General features: G+C 47.0%; 1 protein-coding gene across 1 annotated transcript in view; it reads left to right on the top strand.

Annotated features, from left to right (window-relative positions):
* Nucleotides 1-15,653, top strand: part of LOC8039344 — a 58,961-nt gene that overhangs the window by 35,228 nt on the left and 8,080 nt on the right. Inside the window, exons 6-13 of the mRNA XM_042289278.1 lie at nucleotides 39-287; nucleotides 1,198-1,389; nucleotides 1,456-2,083; nucleotides 9,163-9,323; nucleotides 10,190-10,368; nucleotides 10,865-11,013; nucleotides 11,436-11,581; nucleotides 11,650-11,743. Of these exons, the coding sequence (XP_042145212.1) occupies nucleotides 39-287; nucleotides 1,198-1,389; nucleotides 1,456-2,083; nucleotides 9,163-9,323; nucleotides 10,190-10,368; nucleotides 10,865-11,013; nucleotides 11,436-11,581; nucleotides 11,650-11,743 (1,798 nt within the window). The remainder of the gene's footprint in view (nucleotides 1-38; nucleotides 288-1,197; nucleotides 1,390-1,455; nucleotides 2,084-9,162; nucleotides 9,324-10,189; nucleotides 10,369-10,864; nucleotides 11,014-11,435; nucleotides 11,582-11,649; nucleotides 11,744-15,653) is intronic.

Raw genomic sequence — 15,653 nt, 5'->3', positions numbered from 1 at the left:
CAGGAGAGTTGACATCGTGACATTGTTGCTCGTTGTAGACGCCATCATCAACAATGCCACCTTCGAGTGCTACCGACGGAAGCGGCTGGACGGGGCTCATCAGGCTGAGATCAAGGCCTACTCCTTCCAGGAGTGTCTGGACGAATGCATGCGCCGATACGGCAGGGATTGCCGCTCCGTTGAATACTCCTCCCGTTACCAGTCTTGCCGATTCAGCTCGTATGACGGCCAACCTAGGCCAAACCTCATCGATGACGATTTCTACGATTTCTACGAGTTCAAGTGGTGTAAGTATGACCGTCGGGCCCACCGGCTGGATGCTCACGATGACCGAAGGCACCACTTCAACTTTGGCTTCGGCAAGAAGCATGGCTTTGGCTTCAAGTTCAGGCGTCGTCTTCGCTTGCTGAGCAGGCACTGCCCAAAGGGATGCTTTATTGACCGCACCCTTCGGACTCAAACAAACCTACAGCGAGGAGTTGGCACAGTTGCTTGCTTTCAAACGCACCCGATGTCCCAGTAACCCCGGGCGCTTCTGCTGCGGTACACGTCTTTCAGGGGCTTCGGAACTGTCCTGTCGACCTGAGGGGGAGGTGTCCTTGTATGTATACCACAGCAACTGCCGCACTCCTTTCCTTCAGACGTACCAGCTTACATGCTTTCCGTGTTGCTCGCTATGATGTCAGAGGCTCTTGGCTTCGTGCGCTTGCTTTTTATTGCGCTGGTCTTGTGTTATTTTGTATAGATAGAATTCGCAATGCAACTGATAGCCCAGGCTCAAAAATGCAACCTAAAATACTCCACGTTGACAAAAAAGTAAGACACGATTTATAAGTATTTTTAGATCGTTTCCGCCGTAACGCTTTCCGCAACCTTCATGAGATTCAGAACTCTGCAGACAAACCTTGCACCGCATAAGGGCAATAGTGATGTCTTCGTTGTGGAGAGCGTAATAGAGAAGAAAAACGGTCAGACAACTCCCTATTTGTGTCTTGACTTCACTTAACGGTCAGTTCATTTGAATGCATCTTTTTTTTTTCGAAAGTTTGTTACGAATTGCCCTGTCACTTACCGCGGATGAAAGAATCGTGGCCTTCGTTAGCATATCATCGACGTCACTTTACACGTCCTTGCAATCCGCTTTTTATTTTTTTTTTCCTGGACAAATTGGAGCCGTAGGTTTTCTGTCTCTTCCAGATCGAAGTGCAGGACATACCGGAGGACACGGCATAGCTGGCGGTGGTGCCACTTCTGGCGGTGGTTACGCACCACATCCCCTGCCCCCAAGCACCGGCTACGGCAGTCCCGCTCACGGGGTCCACGGCGCCGGCGGCTATCACCACGGCTGGCACGGCATCCACGCCACTCACCGCGGCTACCCCGGTCCTGGCGTAATTCCCCACGGAGGCGGCATCGGTGGAGGTCCCGTGGTCAGTCACGTGGGAGGGCACGGAGGCCTTCCCGGAGGCGGCTTGGGCTCCGGCTACGACCCAGGCTACCCGCCGAGTCGCTGGCCAGCCGGTGGAGGCTACCCTCCTGGGCGCGGTTCCTCCGTCGCTTCACCTGGTGGCTACGCTGGCGGCACCGGCGGCTACGGCAGCGGGGGCTACGGGAGCGGAGGCTACGGAAGTGGTAGCTACGGGGGTTATGGTAGCTCCTGGAGTAGCGCTTCTGGCTACGCCGGCAGTTCGGCGACGGGAGGAGGCTTTTCGAGTGGCGGCTACGGCGGTGGAGGCTATGGAACTCCGTACGGCGGTGTCCCGAGCAGCGGAGGTGGAGTCCAGCAGCACTCTCACGGCGCCGGAGGTGGATTCCCGGCGCATCCTCCGCCACCTCCACCGCCTCACGTTCATCCACCTTTGCCACCAGTCACCGGTGGCGGCGCGCCACCGTTCGCGCCACCGTTGCCGCCCGGTCTGGCTGAGAAGTGCAAGTTCTCGTCGGCCGTGTTCAGACGGGTCGGTTATGGTACCCGGCTCAAAAGTTTCTATGTCCGGCGAGTGGTGAGGACGGAACGACTTGAAGAGTGCGAGCAGGCCTGCTCTGAAGCTAGAGACATTCACTGCAAGTCCTTTAACTTCAGGTACGAGTGCCCTTTTCATATGTCTTGTCCTATATGTTCTGACTGACGACCTATCTTGCACGATATTTGTAATATTTTCCCGATGTTTGTTTTTTTTCTTTTTTCCTTTTTTTTAGGAGGAAGGTTTGTTTATTTACATGCACAAAGAGGTCAACCTGCATTTATAGCTGATTTGCTACTTCGCGAAAAAAAGGAGAGGAGTAGGTTTGGGACTAGATAGAACAAAAGGAAGAGAAAAGAGAAGAGATATTTTTAAACAAAACAAAAGCAAAATACACACTATTTGCACGAAAGTTCAGAGCATTTTAAATGAGCTAGTATTAGAAAGACACATATTCAGTCATCTTGTGGCCGCATGTCCCTCTTGATATATATATATATATATATATATATATATATATATATATATATATATATATATATATATATATATATATGTATATATATATATATACAGTGTACGGCTCTAAAAAAATGTCAGCACACACGAGAAATAGCAAAGTCAAGTTCATTTCACAGCTCGTCCTGTAAACCAGTGTCTCGCATGAATCGTAGAAGAGCGCTGATGGACTTGTTTGGATTATCGGCTGAGTAATTTCAATCACTTTTATATTCAGACTTGCATTAGTGTTTTTAGTTGTGTTACGTATTGTATGCAACTGCATAAAATATGTTTAATGTCATGAAGTACTGAAAATCTTGGGCATATAGGTGAGTCAATTCGACCGATAATATGAAAATATTTCCACGTGTATGCTACATTGAGGCGCAGCCGGTGAATCGCAGTTTCTTTTCCTCTATTAAAGTTTCTCGGACTTCGAAATATCATCCCTTGGTCAATATGCTTTAAGTATGTGTAATAATAACATGGATCTCTCCATAACGCTGATGAAATATCTTTCACAATATTTCGGATTATGTAGCTAGCATCTTTTCTTGATAAAAGAATTTCATGGCCGACCTCATTTGCTTGAGCCTCCCCAGATGCCCTATCTGCATAGATGTTTCCGGGTATACCGCTATGACCAGGAATCCACTTCAAGACAATGTTGTGTCCCTGAGACATGACGTGGCAACGTTTTAGAATATCATGGCTCAATTGATAGTTCGGGCTATTCTTTCTTAGTATGCAACAAAGAGTTTAGAGCAGATTTAGAGTCTACAATTATTGTCCAGTCTTGGGGATTTTGAGTATTAATGTAGTTAGCAGCTACACGGATTGCCGTAAGCTCAGTTGCTATCAAATATGTAACATGACTAAGTTTGATTTTGATAACATTGCTAGTTGATGGAATGTGGACGCCAACAGATGTTGATGTAGAAGTTGTTGACCCGTTCGTAAAAATATGTTTTGAACCGGGTTTGCCGCTCGACGGCGATCGTTCCGCCGGTTCAGTGGCATTGGTTTTGCCCTCCAAAAAGCTTCACTGCTTCGCTCCTACTTGACTCTTGGCGAATTCGCGTGGTTCTTTCTGCGCGCTCTCGAGCGCTCTTTCCAGAGCGCGCGAAATCGTTTTGTTGAAAGAGAGCGCTGTGGCCTGATCGGGTGGTTCATTCCGAGTGCGCCTCTCCCTCTCAGAGCGCTCTCTGGCACTCCGTCTGTAGCCGTCGGAGTGCGGAGCAGCGCAGGCGTCACGTGGTAGCTGGACGGTGATCACGTGGTTTTGTTGACGATGGCCGGCAGTGGTCTGTGGTGGTGTGCGGGGTCCGGCATGACAGTCATTGATGTGTGGTTCTACAAAGTGCTTCTGCATTCGACGGTGCGAGGATTACAACGGACAGGACGACATTCGTTCGCGACGGTAACAAGCAAAGCCGACGTGTGAAGTGTTACCAGTGCTTTCACAAGATCGTTCATCTCACGGCGGTGAATCCGCTAAGCGTAACCGACGACGAAACAGCTCGCCGAGCTCGCCGCTGTTTTACCGAATTTTGTAGTCGCTTCAAGAAATTTTTGAGGTTTGGTAAAAGTGCGTTCAAAGGTTTGTGTTGTAAAATAAAGGGAGAGCCGAATATAATGCACTGTGATTTGTGTCACATTGCGATGCTTGCACGATATTTCGCCGTGAGAAAAATGCGGTTTATTAACCATTTTATATTCGCCTGCTCAGTCAAACGCCTAACCGCTGTCGCAGCGCGTTCACTGTCGAAAACGCGATGAGTTGTCATCTGTTTCCAAGCGTCGGCTTTCCTTCCGTTCTGCAAAAATCAGTTCGCATACTGCTTGTTTTTTTTGTTTTTTTTTTTTTTACATTCAGATGAGTAAAATAATTTAGGTCAAAACCGTTATTTCATCATGTTGCGAGCGTAAATTTTACACAATCGTCCACCGTACGCTGTACGATTGTGTTGTTTTAATGCATTACCAATGTCAAGAAATTTTAATTCCGTGACTGGTCTGAAAATCTCGGAGCGCTCTGAAGCCAGCAGTTGTGATCGGCTGAAAAGGATCCCGAGTAGCTCTGGCGGCGACGAGGGGGCGCTCTGCTGAATCGAGGTCAGAGGAGAGAGGCGACCACCCGAATTCACCATCTGAGAACGTCTTCCTCGCAGTCTGTGCGTGCTCGGTAGTTGAATGATTCTGAGCGAGCTGTCTTCGGTCGTGACAGTGCACTGTCACGACCGCTGATGTGCGTTGTAAATAGCGTATCTAGCTTTAGGACTAATGAAACAAAAAATGTTTGGCATTCTACGAGGCTTTCTGAATTTGCTTATATCTTCCCCAGAAACACGAGCATCCGTCAGTGGACTACACACAAATTAAGATCTGAGCTGCATGTGGTATTAACTCTGGGAGCATATCTTTTGCGCAACGCGCGAAAGGAGTGCAGCTGCTGTCGTACTCACCATCAATTACAGCCTTCCTTCGCCGCGGGTGACAAGGAAGCAATCTCTCACCGACGGCGACCGCATTCGTTTTAATTTTTGATAAATGTAAGCGAGGAGAAAGCTGGTTCGCGGCTGCTTTGTGTGGGAGCAGACAGATGGATGCTGAGAATCGGTGGGGGAGGTTGATTTACAGAATTTCGTAATAATTTCCGCGCGTGCCTTTGTTTTCTACTAGGAGATAGAAGACGAATTGCTTGAAAACTATCTTCAGAAGGGATATTGGCACTAAAAAAGCCACTACATTTGCAACATTATCCACTGACGTGGTTGTACACGAAGACGAGTTTGCGCACTTAAATGGTCAGTTTAAAAGACTGATGAGCAGTCAAGGGAGTTAGAGTGATTAGAGTAAACGTGTCACGTGTGTTCGTCGTATTTGTAGGTGATCTGTGTTGAATGGCATTGTAACAATTGCGTGCTGAAAATGATTGAGTGCAAGATGTGTATCTAGTTGCAGATGTGGAAGGGTTGAAAGAAACTATATAATCTGTTTCTCTTTTTTCTATTTTTAATTGGACGGTGACTAGCAGCACCTGGATTGCTCATTATCAGTTTTAATTTTTGTTGCGATTGCCATCTGGTGGTAAGGGGTATAACCACACTTGCCTCTTCTTTTTTTTTTTACCGGAAATCACGTGACTCGTTGCGTTTCCGGTCTTCTGTCGGTAGTTAATGAGTTAATGAGTTAAGGTAGTGAAATACAAGGGTTCTACTCTAAGGCTTATAATACTTACTAGCTTCTTGACCTAGTAACCCCTACTATCGTGACCGTTACTACCTACAGTTACTACGCACCTAAAAACATAGGTGAAAGCAGTTACTAGCTTTTAGCTAGTAAATACTACTAGCTTTTTTTAAGAGTGTAGGGTTCTATTTTTATTATTATTAACTCAACCATGAGACACTATCCAGAAGAGTACGGGGCATATTTTTTTCATTGTAACGTACCTAGTAATATATGGGACGAGCAGTTACTACCTTTACCTAGTAAGTACTACCAGCTTTTATTTAAGAGTGTAGTGTTCTATTTTCCTTTTTTTTTATTAACGCAAACATGAGGCACTACCTACAAACATACGGAGCAAATGATTTTGTCGTGACTGCGTGAATAATATGCCCCTCATTTACTAACACATATAAGTTGTTTTCCACGAATAAATAAGCGATATATATAAATACGTGATCAACTATATACAATAAATTCTATATACTAACTAATACTATATACTAACTAATACTAATACGTGATGAACTATATAATATAAACTATATACTATAAAACTATAAATTCGCGCAAATCTGTGTGCGCCACTTTGCGCGGCGAGAAGCTGCAGCCTCTCAATACACCAACTCATGTTTACAAACAAACCGGAGCGCCCCTAGCGGACGCCACCGGCGCCGCGCATGCGCGACGGGGGTGTGGGCAAGAAGCTCGCCGTCGCCCATAAACAAACCATTGAAATGCGATGTTGTCGGCGTCGTTGTGAGTCCCCGCGCTCTTTTTCGCGTTGAAATTGTTGATTCTACGTCTTCCTAACGATGTCTGACTACTTGAGCGGCGTCAGCGAAATTAACGAGGCTCGTTACACCGCAAAACTTCGCGTGAATAATCTGACATGCGGCGATTCATTCCGCGTGGACGCCGCAGAATGTACGCTAAAGCCTGATTCACATGATGAGATTTCGCTCACAATTTTCAATAGCGACGTCGTTCGGACTGCAAAAGCGTGAACCTTAGCTGAGATGGTCAACGTCGATACTAAAAATCGCAAGCAGAATCTAACTAAGTGAATCAGGCATAACAAGTCGGTGATGACCACTGGTAACAATGATCAACATCTCCTTGTATCTACTGTTTACGTCGAGCCGGCTTACCAAGCTTCAAACTTACGTCTTTTGAGGCCTGCACTTACTTCTTATCGCAAGTACTGGCCCCGCGTTTGGTCTACGGGCCGGTGTCCTCTAAAAGAGCAGGCGACAAGCAGAAACGTTTGAAGGAGCAGACGACAGTTCGAACGATCAGGCGACCGTTTGAACTTGAAGACGCACTGAACGCAGTCCGCAGGTGGTCGTACAACTTGACGGTTTTCCGGCATTCATTTTGGAACAAAACAAATAAATCTGATGGCCAGAAGTATCCGTGAATTCAACCCCAAATGCTTACCGCCCAAGCAATCGTAGTCCGACGGCGTCTGGTTTTCCCTTTTCACGGCACATATCCACGTTCTCAGACGAACCGAGCACATGAAAGCTGACCTTCAAACCTTTCTCGACCCTTTTGGTACAGTCCCAGTCGCAGCATTTTGACAAGAAGGCAGGTTTTTGTCTGGTTCCTTTCAAAACAACGCCGGAATACACGTCTCACATGGGCACTTCCGCCCACAGCCTCGGACCGGAAGTGCGCCCGACGCGCCAATACCGCGCCGTGACGTAACAGATGAGTTCGTGTATTGGGACATTGTTTCTGAGGCTGTCTTTTTTTTTGTACTTTATCATTCGTTGGTATAGCCTTTCCCTTGCGTTTTTATTTGGAGCTCGGGTATTAAACTTGAGCTCTAAAACTGTGCAACGCACGCACGCGCGTCGTTGTATACGTCCAATTGACGAGTATGGCCATCCACCAGGGGGAAGTTATTGGCAATGTGGAGTGCAAGTTTATCTACTTCTTGCACAGGGGCTGCGATGATGCCAGAAAGCCGAGCTTTTATTGACTGATTGAAAGTAAAAAAACAATGGTGGGGAGACCTCGAGGCACCTGGCATTAAAGTCTATCTACTATCCTTTCAATCAAAGCCAATCAGAGCTCGGCGTCGTTCTGACGTCACCGCCAGTGCTGCGCATGCGCAAGAAGCAGACAACTCGCAATCAGCATAGTCAGTGACGGCGTGAAAAAAAAAAAACGCAGAGCGTGAACGAATTCCGAGCATCTTATTATTGCTCAGCAGCCAATGAAATTGACACATTCGCCGATCAGAAAGCCGTAGAACCAATCATGAAGAGAGAAGCCTCGAACATAAAAGCCCTGCTTCTCTTGAGCCTTTCGTGACCATAGAGGCTTCGCACCTGCCTAGCCAACTAAAATTCCTCAAAAATAAAATTTAATTCCAAGGTGGATTTTTAAACAAATTTTATTTTTTTATGGTTTGTCGGAGGCTAAAGCCGTATAGTCACATTTGGTTCATATATATGTTTGCATCGAACATGTATGCTGACAGTTGTGACGTCATGTTCATGGAAGAAACACGCATCAGACAGTGTCTGCAGAATGCCTTCTATACGATGTATTAGCCACGTGACCACGGATTTGTTTTGTTTGTTGTTTTTTCCCCAAGGAACGCTTTTTAAGGTGAATTGTCGTATAGTTCCGCTCATTCTAATACGAATTTTAAAAAAAAAAAATGTTGAGAGTAAGTTAAAGTTGTTCCTCCCGGTGGTGTGGGAGGCAGGTTCCGCTCCGATGGTCTGGAGCGTGGTGGCACGAACGTCGCTGAGTGACGGGTCGACTCACTGCTTGTAGATAACTATGTGCATTTATTTACACTCTAGTTACAAGTCCCAACTTGGGAAACCATCCTGCCTCGTCTCAGGTCTCGACCCCCGTCCCCAATTTCTCTCCGTCAAATCCAAAGTCCGAATCCCTCAAAATCCTCTCCGCGCTCCTTTTGTAGGCACGTAGAGGCCTCCTTTCCCCTCAGGAACCGACCAATCTCTTCAAATTCCGCCACTCACACGTGGTACACTGTTCTCCAATGGTCGGCGAGCTGTCATCCTGGCGCCACAACCGACAAACCTAAACTCCTTGTAGAGTTGTTCTCTGCTATTTTCCCAGCCTGACTGGCGCCAACCGCTAAATTATTGCATCGGGCAAAAAGGACAATTTTACACTAAGCGGCAAAACCTTCTGCATACACGCACATTCGGTTATAAGCCACAAGCATCTTCCAGCGCGGGCTCTTTCGGTCCCGGTCTGAGCAGACCCCCGAAACCCGAGACGCTTCTTAACGACCGGCGGGGGGACCGCTCCCGCGTCGCGGCCGCTCTGGCCCCGCCGACCCAAACGTAGAAAGCTAAAAAAACACAATGCCGACGCAACTCTGGAAAGATAAACTTTCCTAACCAAAAGAAAACACCTTAATTAATAAGCATGACTCCTAAATACTTAACTGAGTATTTATGTTTTCTTATTGCAGAGCGTTTTTCCCGGACAACTGCGAGCTCAGCGACTACGACTCCCGACAACTGCAGCTGAGCAACCCGTCTCACTTCGACCAGAGCACGCAGTTCGATTATTACGAACGGGACGACTTGGGACATGGGCCGGGGGGAGCCGGAGGGGGAGACTGCCTGGACGGTAAGCTTCAATCACTGTCACTAACATCTTCGAAGCGTGCACACATCTTGTTTTCTGATTCGTTCATCGACTGTCTTGTCGGCCGATGTCGCATTCTCATTGGCTGCAAAACAAAGCCATAATCTTTGGTCATGGTTAGCCTTTTTTTTTCTTATTAATATTAAATCATTGAACAATTGTAACATAATGAAACTTGCAGAGGATGCTAATGTAACACTACTTGAATAATGAGCACCCAGATTCACGTATTTTGCGCATGCGCATGAGTTTCGGCTATCTCGGGGGCGAGCGACATATGTCTGCACTGCGGAGTAGCGGTGAATAATCATTTCTTATTTTCTTTTTAAGACAGAGAAAATTAAGCTTTCAGGTAAAAGTTTTAGAAGGTTGCAAGCACAGTATAGAAAGAAAACGATGTCACAGACGAAAGTATACGAATGGTGTCAGCAGTTTGGCGACAGACAAATGACCAGCTCGGGCCCGTTCCTCCGGTTGCAGCCGCGCAGCCCGTGTTCTATCTACGCCAAAGGAATCCGGGAACTACCGAAACTATGACATCGCTGCCCTCGTTTTGGCAGCTTTAAAAAAAAAAACTGACATAGTTTCGTGCATGTCGAATCTCTGGTCCAGTTCTTTTGTATGCATAGAAGTCACCGTCAATCTTGAAAAAAACATTTGTAAGAAGCATAGAGCTCGTCCCACCTCGTGTTTCTTAAGTTGTCCGAGTCTCTAGGTAACTTTAATCGTCAAGTGAATGAGTTTAATGGTTAGCAACTGCCCTCAGCTGTTGTTACTCTGATCTGCATACGAGTTCAGGAGCAAGTTAAAGTTCTAGCTGCAAGTATACCGCTTTCTTGACATTACAGTGAGTCAGACCTGCACACCAGACGGAATGGAGTTCACCCTGAGAACGGTGGACGGTTTCTATGGACGCATCTATACCTACGGATTTTACGACTCTTGTTTTTACGATGGAAACGGTGGCAGCGTGAACGTCCTCCGAATAAGCAGGGGCAACGGTTTCCCACGCTGTGGCACTCAAACGGTGAGTTTCTTAAACATATAAAAATATGATTATTTATCAGAAAGGTCAACTAAGAATGAGCATATTTGTTCAAGCTTGCTAATCTCTGCAGTATATCTCCGACCATATAACAACTTCAGTTGCTATAAAAAGACTTAATGATGAAACTCGCACAGACCTGAATAAGGTCAGGACATAGCCATGCAGGCTTGGATCTTTCTCCCGCTTCACAATTAATTTAAGCGTGCCATGACTGTTTAAACGCGCCTATATTCGGAGATAAATTTCCATGGCTATGCAGTCAAATGTACGGGAGAGGGTGTTTGAGCGCCGATTAAAGCTGAGCACGCGCACTCTTACTCTCTTAAGATATGCACAAGAAAGTTGTCCCCGAACACAGTTAACTAGTTTTAACCAGATGCTAATAGCGTGGCAGAAGGTATTGGCTACAGCGAGCCCAAAACGAGAGCATATATTTCTTTGTCATCGAGTGCTGATTTGTTTTCCGCATTTACAGTACGGCGACGTGATGACCAACATCGTCGTGGTACAGTTCAACGACTATGTGCAGACGAGTAGGGACAAGAAATACAACTTGACGTGCTACTTCTCTGGTCCGGGCGAAGCTGTGGTCACGTCAAACTACCTGGATACCAGGACTGACGGGCAAGTGCTGATCTTTATGCTTCGATTGAACCTTCTTCCTGACACTGGAATGGAAGGGGGGGAGAGGGGGAGAGGAGGGGAGGATTGGTGACCAAGTGTTTTAACGCGCCACAGCTTGGAGCACATGCAGCGAAAGCTCACGCTGCAGAATCTAGGGATCGTGCGCTCAATCCCCATCCCTCCACGTTTTGATTTCGATGAGCATCGTACCAGTATGCTTCCGTGTGGTCCCTCCTGCGTGGAGCAAGTTAAAGACTCCAGGCTAGCAAAGGCCTGGAGTCTTTAACTTCTAAATTTTTACTCTTCAGTAGAGACAGCAAAAGCCCAATGGGGGTGACTAATTTCCAGCTGTCTAAACATGAACACAACAAAGTTATTGTTAACACTGTCGCAACAAATGCCTTCTTTCTTTTTTGTCGCAGGCGATATCCTACTCAGATCGAGCATCTTCCTGCCCAGAACATCTTGACCTCCAACGTCCAGTTGAGAATTCTCTACAGAGGGACACCCACGACCACGATCGCTGTGGGGGACCTCCTCACATTTCGGTTAGAGGCAAGAGGAAAATGTAAGATTATCTGCTTAAATACCGAAAGGCTACATTGTGCACTGATTTGTCATTTTTAATGTCCCCAGATCAGTTCGACTTCTACAGTGACATCTTCGCTACCAATGTCATCGCCAAGGACCCCTATTCAGGGAGACAGGTGCATCTCATCGATTCCAGAGGGTACGTTTGTCCGTTGTTCAATTCACAGCCATTCCATCCAAAACAAAAAAAAAACGAGAAAAAAAGCGCAAGTTTGTTTTACACATCAAGTCGCAAGAGTAAAATATCACAAACTTTTAGACAACATTTAAAAAAAAAAATATTAGGAGCATGTAACTTTCATTTAAAGGGGCGATGCAACGACTTTTGTATTTTGCGCAAATACCGCTTAGAACGGATCCCTGACGTTAATGACCTTTAAAATACCCGTTCGTTTTTCACCACACGCAATCGAAGTCGCAAAAAAATAAAGAAAAACGAGCAGCGTTCACCCCCTCAACTCGCAGCCAAAACCAGCGGCCACGTGATCTGGAGCCGATTATATGCCACAATGTTGATCATAGCCATGCGCTGGGGTTGGCAAGGCACGGGACACGCGCTGAGTTCTAGACATTGTAATGGTTCGGCTGTTGTCGTCATTGCAGCGATTGGACACAGGACATTACCCGAATGCTTCTCGAGCTAGTAATTATCACGAGCCCAAATCGAGTGTCCACGCCATGCTCTGGTCCAATCTATGAGCCGCATTCAAATATCGTCACTGGGCGCTACTGCTACCGCCCAGCTACGTCATCAAGTTTTGCGAAGGAGAGACTGAATGAAAACACTCGGTTTTGTCCTCGAAATTACAGCGCAACAAAGGAGTTTCTTGGTCAGTGGCATTTCGTGCGAGTATCCTTGAGTTCCACTAGCGCCAGTAAGCTCGTGTAAAGTGAAAAACATTCCAATTGAATATCGTTGCACCGCCCCTTTAACTTCCGCAGCATGTAACTTCCATTTAACTTCCTGCAACTTCCACTTAAAGGGCAACTCCGCCTCAATTTTGTTTTTGAAAAACACATTGCAATCCTCTTCAGTATCACAGAGGAAGATCACACGTTAAATATTACGAGCTTGTTCTGTCTAAATGTTTCTTAAACGTTCCGGCAAACTTTGCAGAGCGCGAAGTTGCCGAAATCGGCTGACTCTAGCCGGCGAATTGAGGCGCAACCAACAGCACAGTCAAGGCTACGGTGTTGGTGTAGCCAACATTGAGTTAAATGTCGTCATCATTGCACCTTTTTGTTCGTTTTTACTTGTCGGGACGAGCGTAACGGGTGACGATTTCCTCTCGGCGCCCAGCGGTGTACACGTGAGTGGCGTAACGCGCCTGCGCAACACGTTTTTTGGAGCCGTCCGGCCTTCCCATCGGTACCGCCGTCGTTGTCATTTGGCATTAATGTCTGTTTGAGCTTCACTCAGATTACGTTCGTAGACTGATGCCACAGTTGTGCAGACGTTGTTCAATGACGTCAACACCAAAGCATTGTGAAGAATGCAGTGCAGACGACACCTGCGCCTGGCACACGCCCGCCCAAACGGTTGCCCGCCGGCCCGCCTCGGTCTGGCCCGTCGTTGCGTTGAGGATCACGTGACATCTCGAACCACGTGATAGCCATGCTTTTGGTGGCCTGAGGTTCATGTTGCAAGACGGAGCCGAAGTTTCGTTTTCTGCTTATGTTTAAAGTAAGATTGAACGATATATATTCCATTCTTCGTGAGGCAAAGGACGTAGTGCATTTAATTAGTGCTTTTTAATGTGAAATCACTCATTTTCCCGGACTTTTCGAAACGGAGCGGAGTTGCCCTTTAACAAAACAGCATTAAAGAGCTCAGTTGAGTTAAACCATATGTGGCACGATTTTTTTTTACTCCCTTAGAAGCGGATGTATTGACTTACACTGCAGGAAAACAAGACCATTCCCCGCGTCACACCACTGACGTGCTTCTCTGTAATCGCTCTTTTTACTGCGTTTGCATTATAACGCTCGTTTTGACGAAAACCCGACGGTGTCTTGTGTGGATGCGTCGTCTGCTCTAGGCAGACGTTGAGAAGCATGGATCACCACGACGGACGCCTGTCTCCGGGTAAACAACACTATTTATGTTAAATATTTGTTGCTTATAATCATACCTCGGCAAACCTCACTCTTGAGGGCCCTCACTCACCCTCACTCATCCTCATCTTCACAGGTGAGGTGAGGGTGAGTGAGTTTCTGAACCAAGAAATGTCATTAGTCTGATGGTGAGTGAGGACCGTGAAGTCGGGAGGGGTGTGAGGGCTGGAAGGGCTGTGAGAACCGTGAGGGCGATGAGAGCGGCGAGTGCGTGAGGGGCGTGAGGTGCGGGAGGGGCGGGAGGGCCATGCGTGCGTGAGGGGCTTGAGGGCGGTGAGTGCGTGAGGGGCGTGAGGGCCATGAGTGCGTGAGGGGCGTGAGGGTGGTGAGTGCGTGAGGGGCGTGAGGGGCGTGAGGAGCGTGACGGCCATGAGTGCGTGAGGGCCGTGTGGGCGGTGAGTGCGTGAGGGGCGTGAGCGCCATGAGTGTGTGAGGGGCGCGAGGGCCATGAGTGCGTGAGGGGCGTCAAGGCGTTGAGTGCGTGAGGAGCAAGAGGGCCATGAGTGTGTGAGGGCCGTGAGGGCGGTGAGTGCGTGAGGGCCATGGGTGCGTGAGGGACGTGAGGGCCATGAGTGCATGAGGGACATGCGGGCGGTGAGTGCGGGGGCGTGAGTGCGTGAGGGTAAGTGAAGAGCTGAAGGGGAGTGTGACTGCATGAATGAGGGTGAGTGAGGGGCTGAGGGTTAGTGTAACTGTGAGGGTGAGTGTAGCTGTGTGGGTGAGGGAGAGTGAAGGCCTTCGGTGAGTGTAGCTGTGAGGGAGAGTGAGGGCGACCTAAAATGCCGACCTCTGCTTATAATACAGATGTATCGGTTCACCAGTGCGTAAATTCAATAAAACAATGAATTCCAACCCGGATAACATGATACTGGTAGTGTGGGCTGTGAAAGCACAGGCTCTATGCTTTTTGTTGTTGTAACTTTTAGCTTTTGTAGCAATATAAACATTTAGCATGAAGTGTAGTTCTGAGCTGTACGTGTGCCATGGTGTAGGTACGTTTTTAGGAGTCGGAACACTCTACTACGTTGCGATGAAGAGAGAGTGCCTCTTTTAGTTGCGAACCGGAAGCTGTTTGTTGGCAGGACAACTGAAACAAGTGAAACAAACTATTCTAATATATTCGCCGCGAGGGGAACAAACAAGTGTAACCGAGCAAGGCAGTAGCGTGCGTGTTATTAGAGGTTTTTCTCGGTAGTGTGTTGTCACCCACTTCAATTTCCTCGGTGGGGGCCGCGGATGTAAAGAGGCTGATATTATAAATTGCTGGCTGAATGGTTTTCTATTCAAACATAGTAGACTCTGCAAATCCAACAAACGACCCGCACCACGACACCAACAGCATCGGCCACAGCGACACTCTTCTGCTGATGGCGGCTAGCGGCTCTCACGAGACTTTCCTATCTCCATCCGCCTCTAACGCATATCGGGACTGGGGAGTTCATCATTTATCCTTCAAAGTATTCGAGTGATGCTTTAATTGCGATATTTATGTCTGCTGCTAAATCGGAATCTTGTGGGGGAGAAAGTCAGGAAAAAGTAAAAAATGCCTGCTTTAATATTTCTGACGTATATATTACTTCTAGGACACAGGCTTGCACGTTAAGCCTATTCAGCATGCTTGTGATTCTCATCGAGGGTGATTATGCTGTTTAAATAGTAACTTAAAAATTACTTCACTTTAAAAGACTTCCCGTGTTCAAATTTCTGTAGGCGTCACAACGTGATAAAAATGAGAATGCAGTATGCCATTTATGACATAGTAAAAATAGTAAAAAAGGTAAAATTTTAACGTCTTTCATGCAATATGACCGGTGAAAAATCAACCAACAGATTTATCAATTGATTAGTCTATTAAAGGGTAGCGATCAGTCGGGTTAATTTTTTAATCAAACCACAGCTACAATCAACATTCAACGTGTTATGAAAGCTATGGT

The sequence above is a fragment of the Ixodes scapularis genome, unplaced genomic scaffold (genome assembly GCF_016920785.2).
Source record: "Ixodes scapularis isolate PalLabHiFi unplaced genomic scaffold, ASM1692078v2 PGA_scaffold12__126_contigs__length_90152505, whole genome shotgun sequence".
Lineage (NCBI taxonomy): Eukaryota > Metazoa > Arthropoda > Arachnida > Ixodida > Ixodidae > Ixodes > Ixodes scapularis.
Note: the sequence above shows the minus strand (reverse complement) of the source record. Positions and strands in the feature narration are given on the sequence as shown.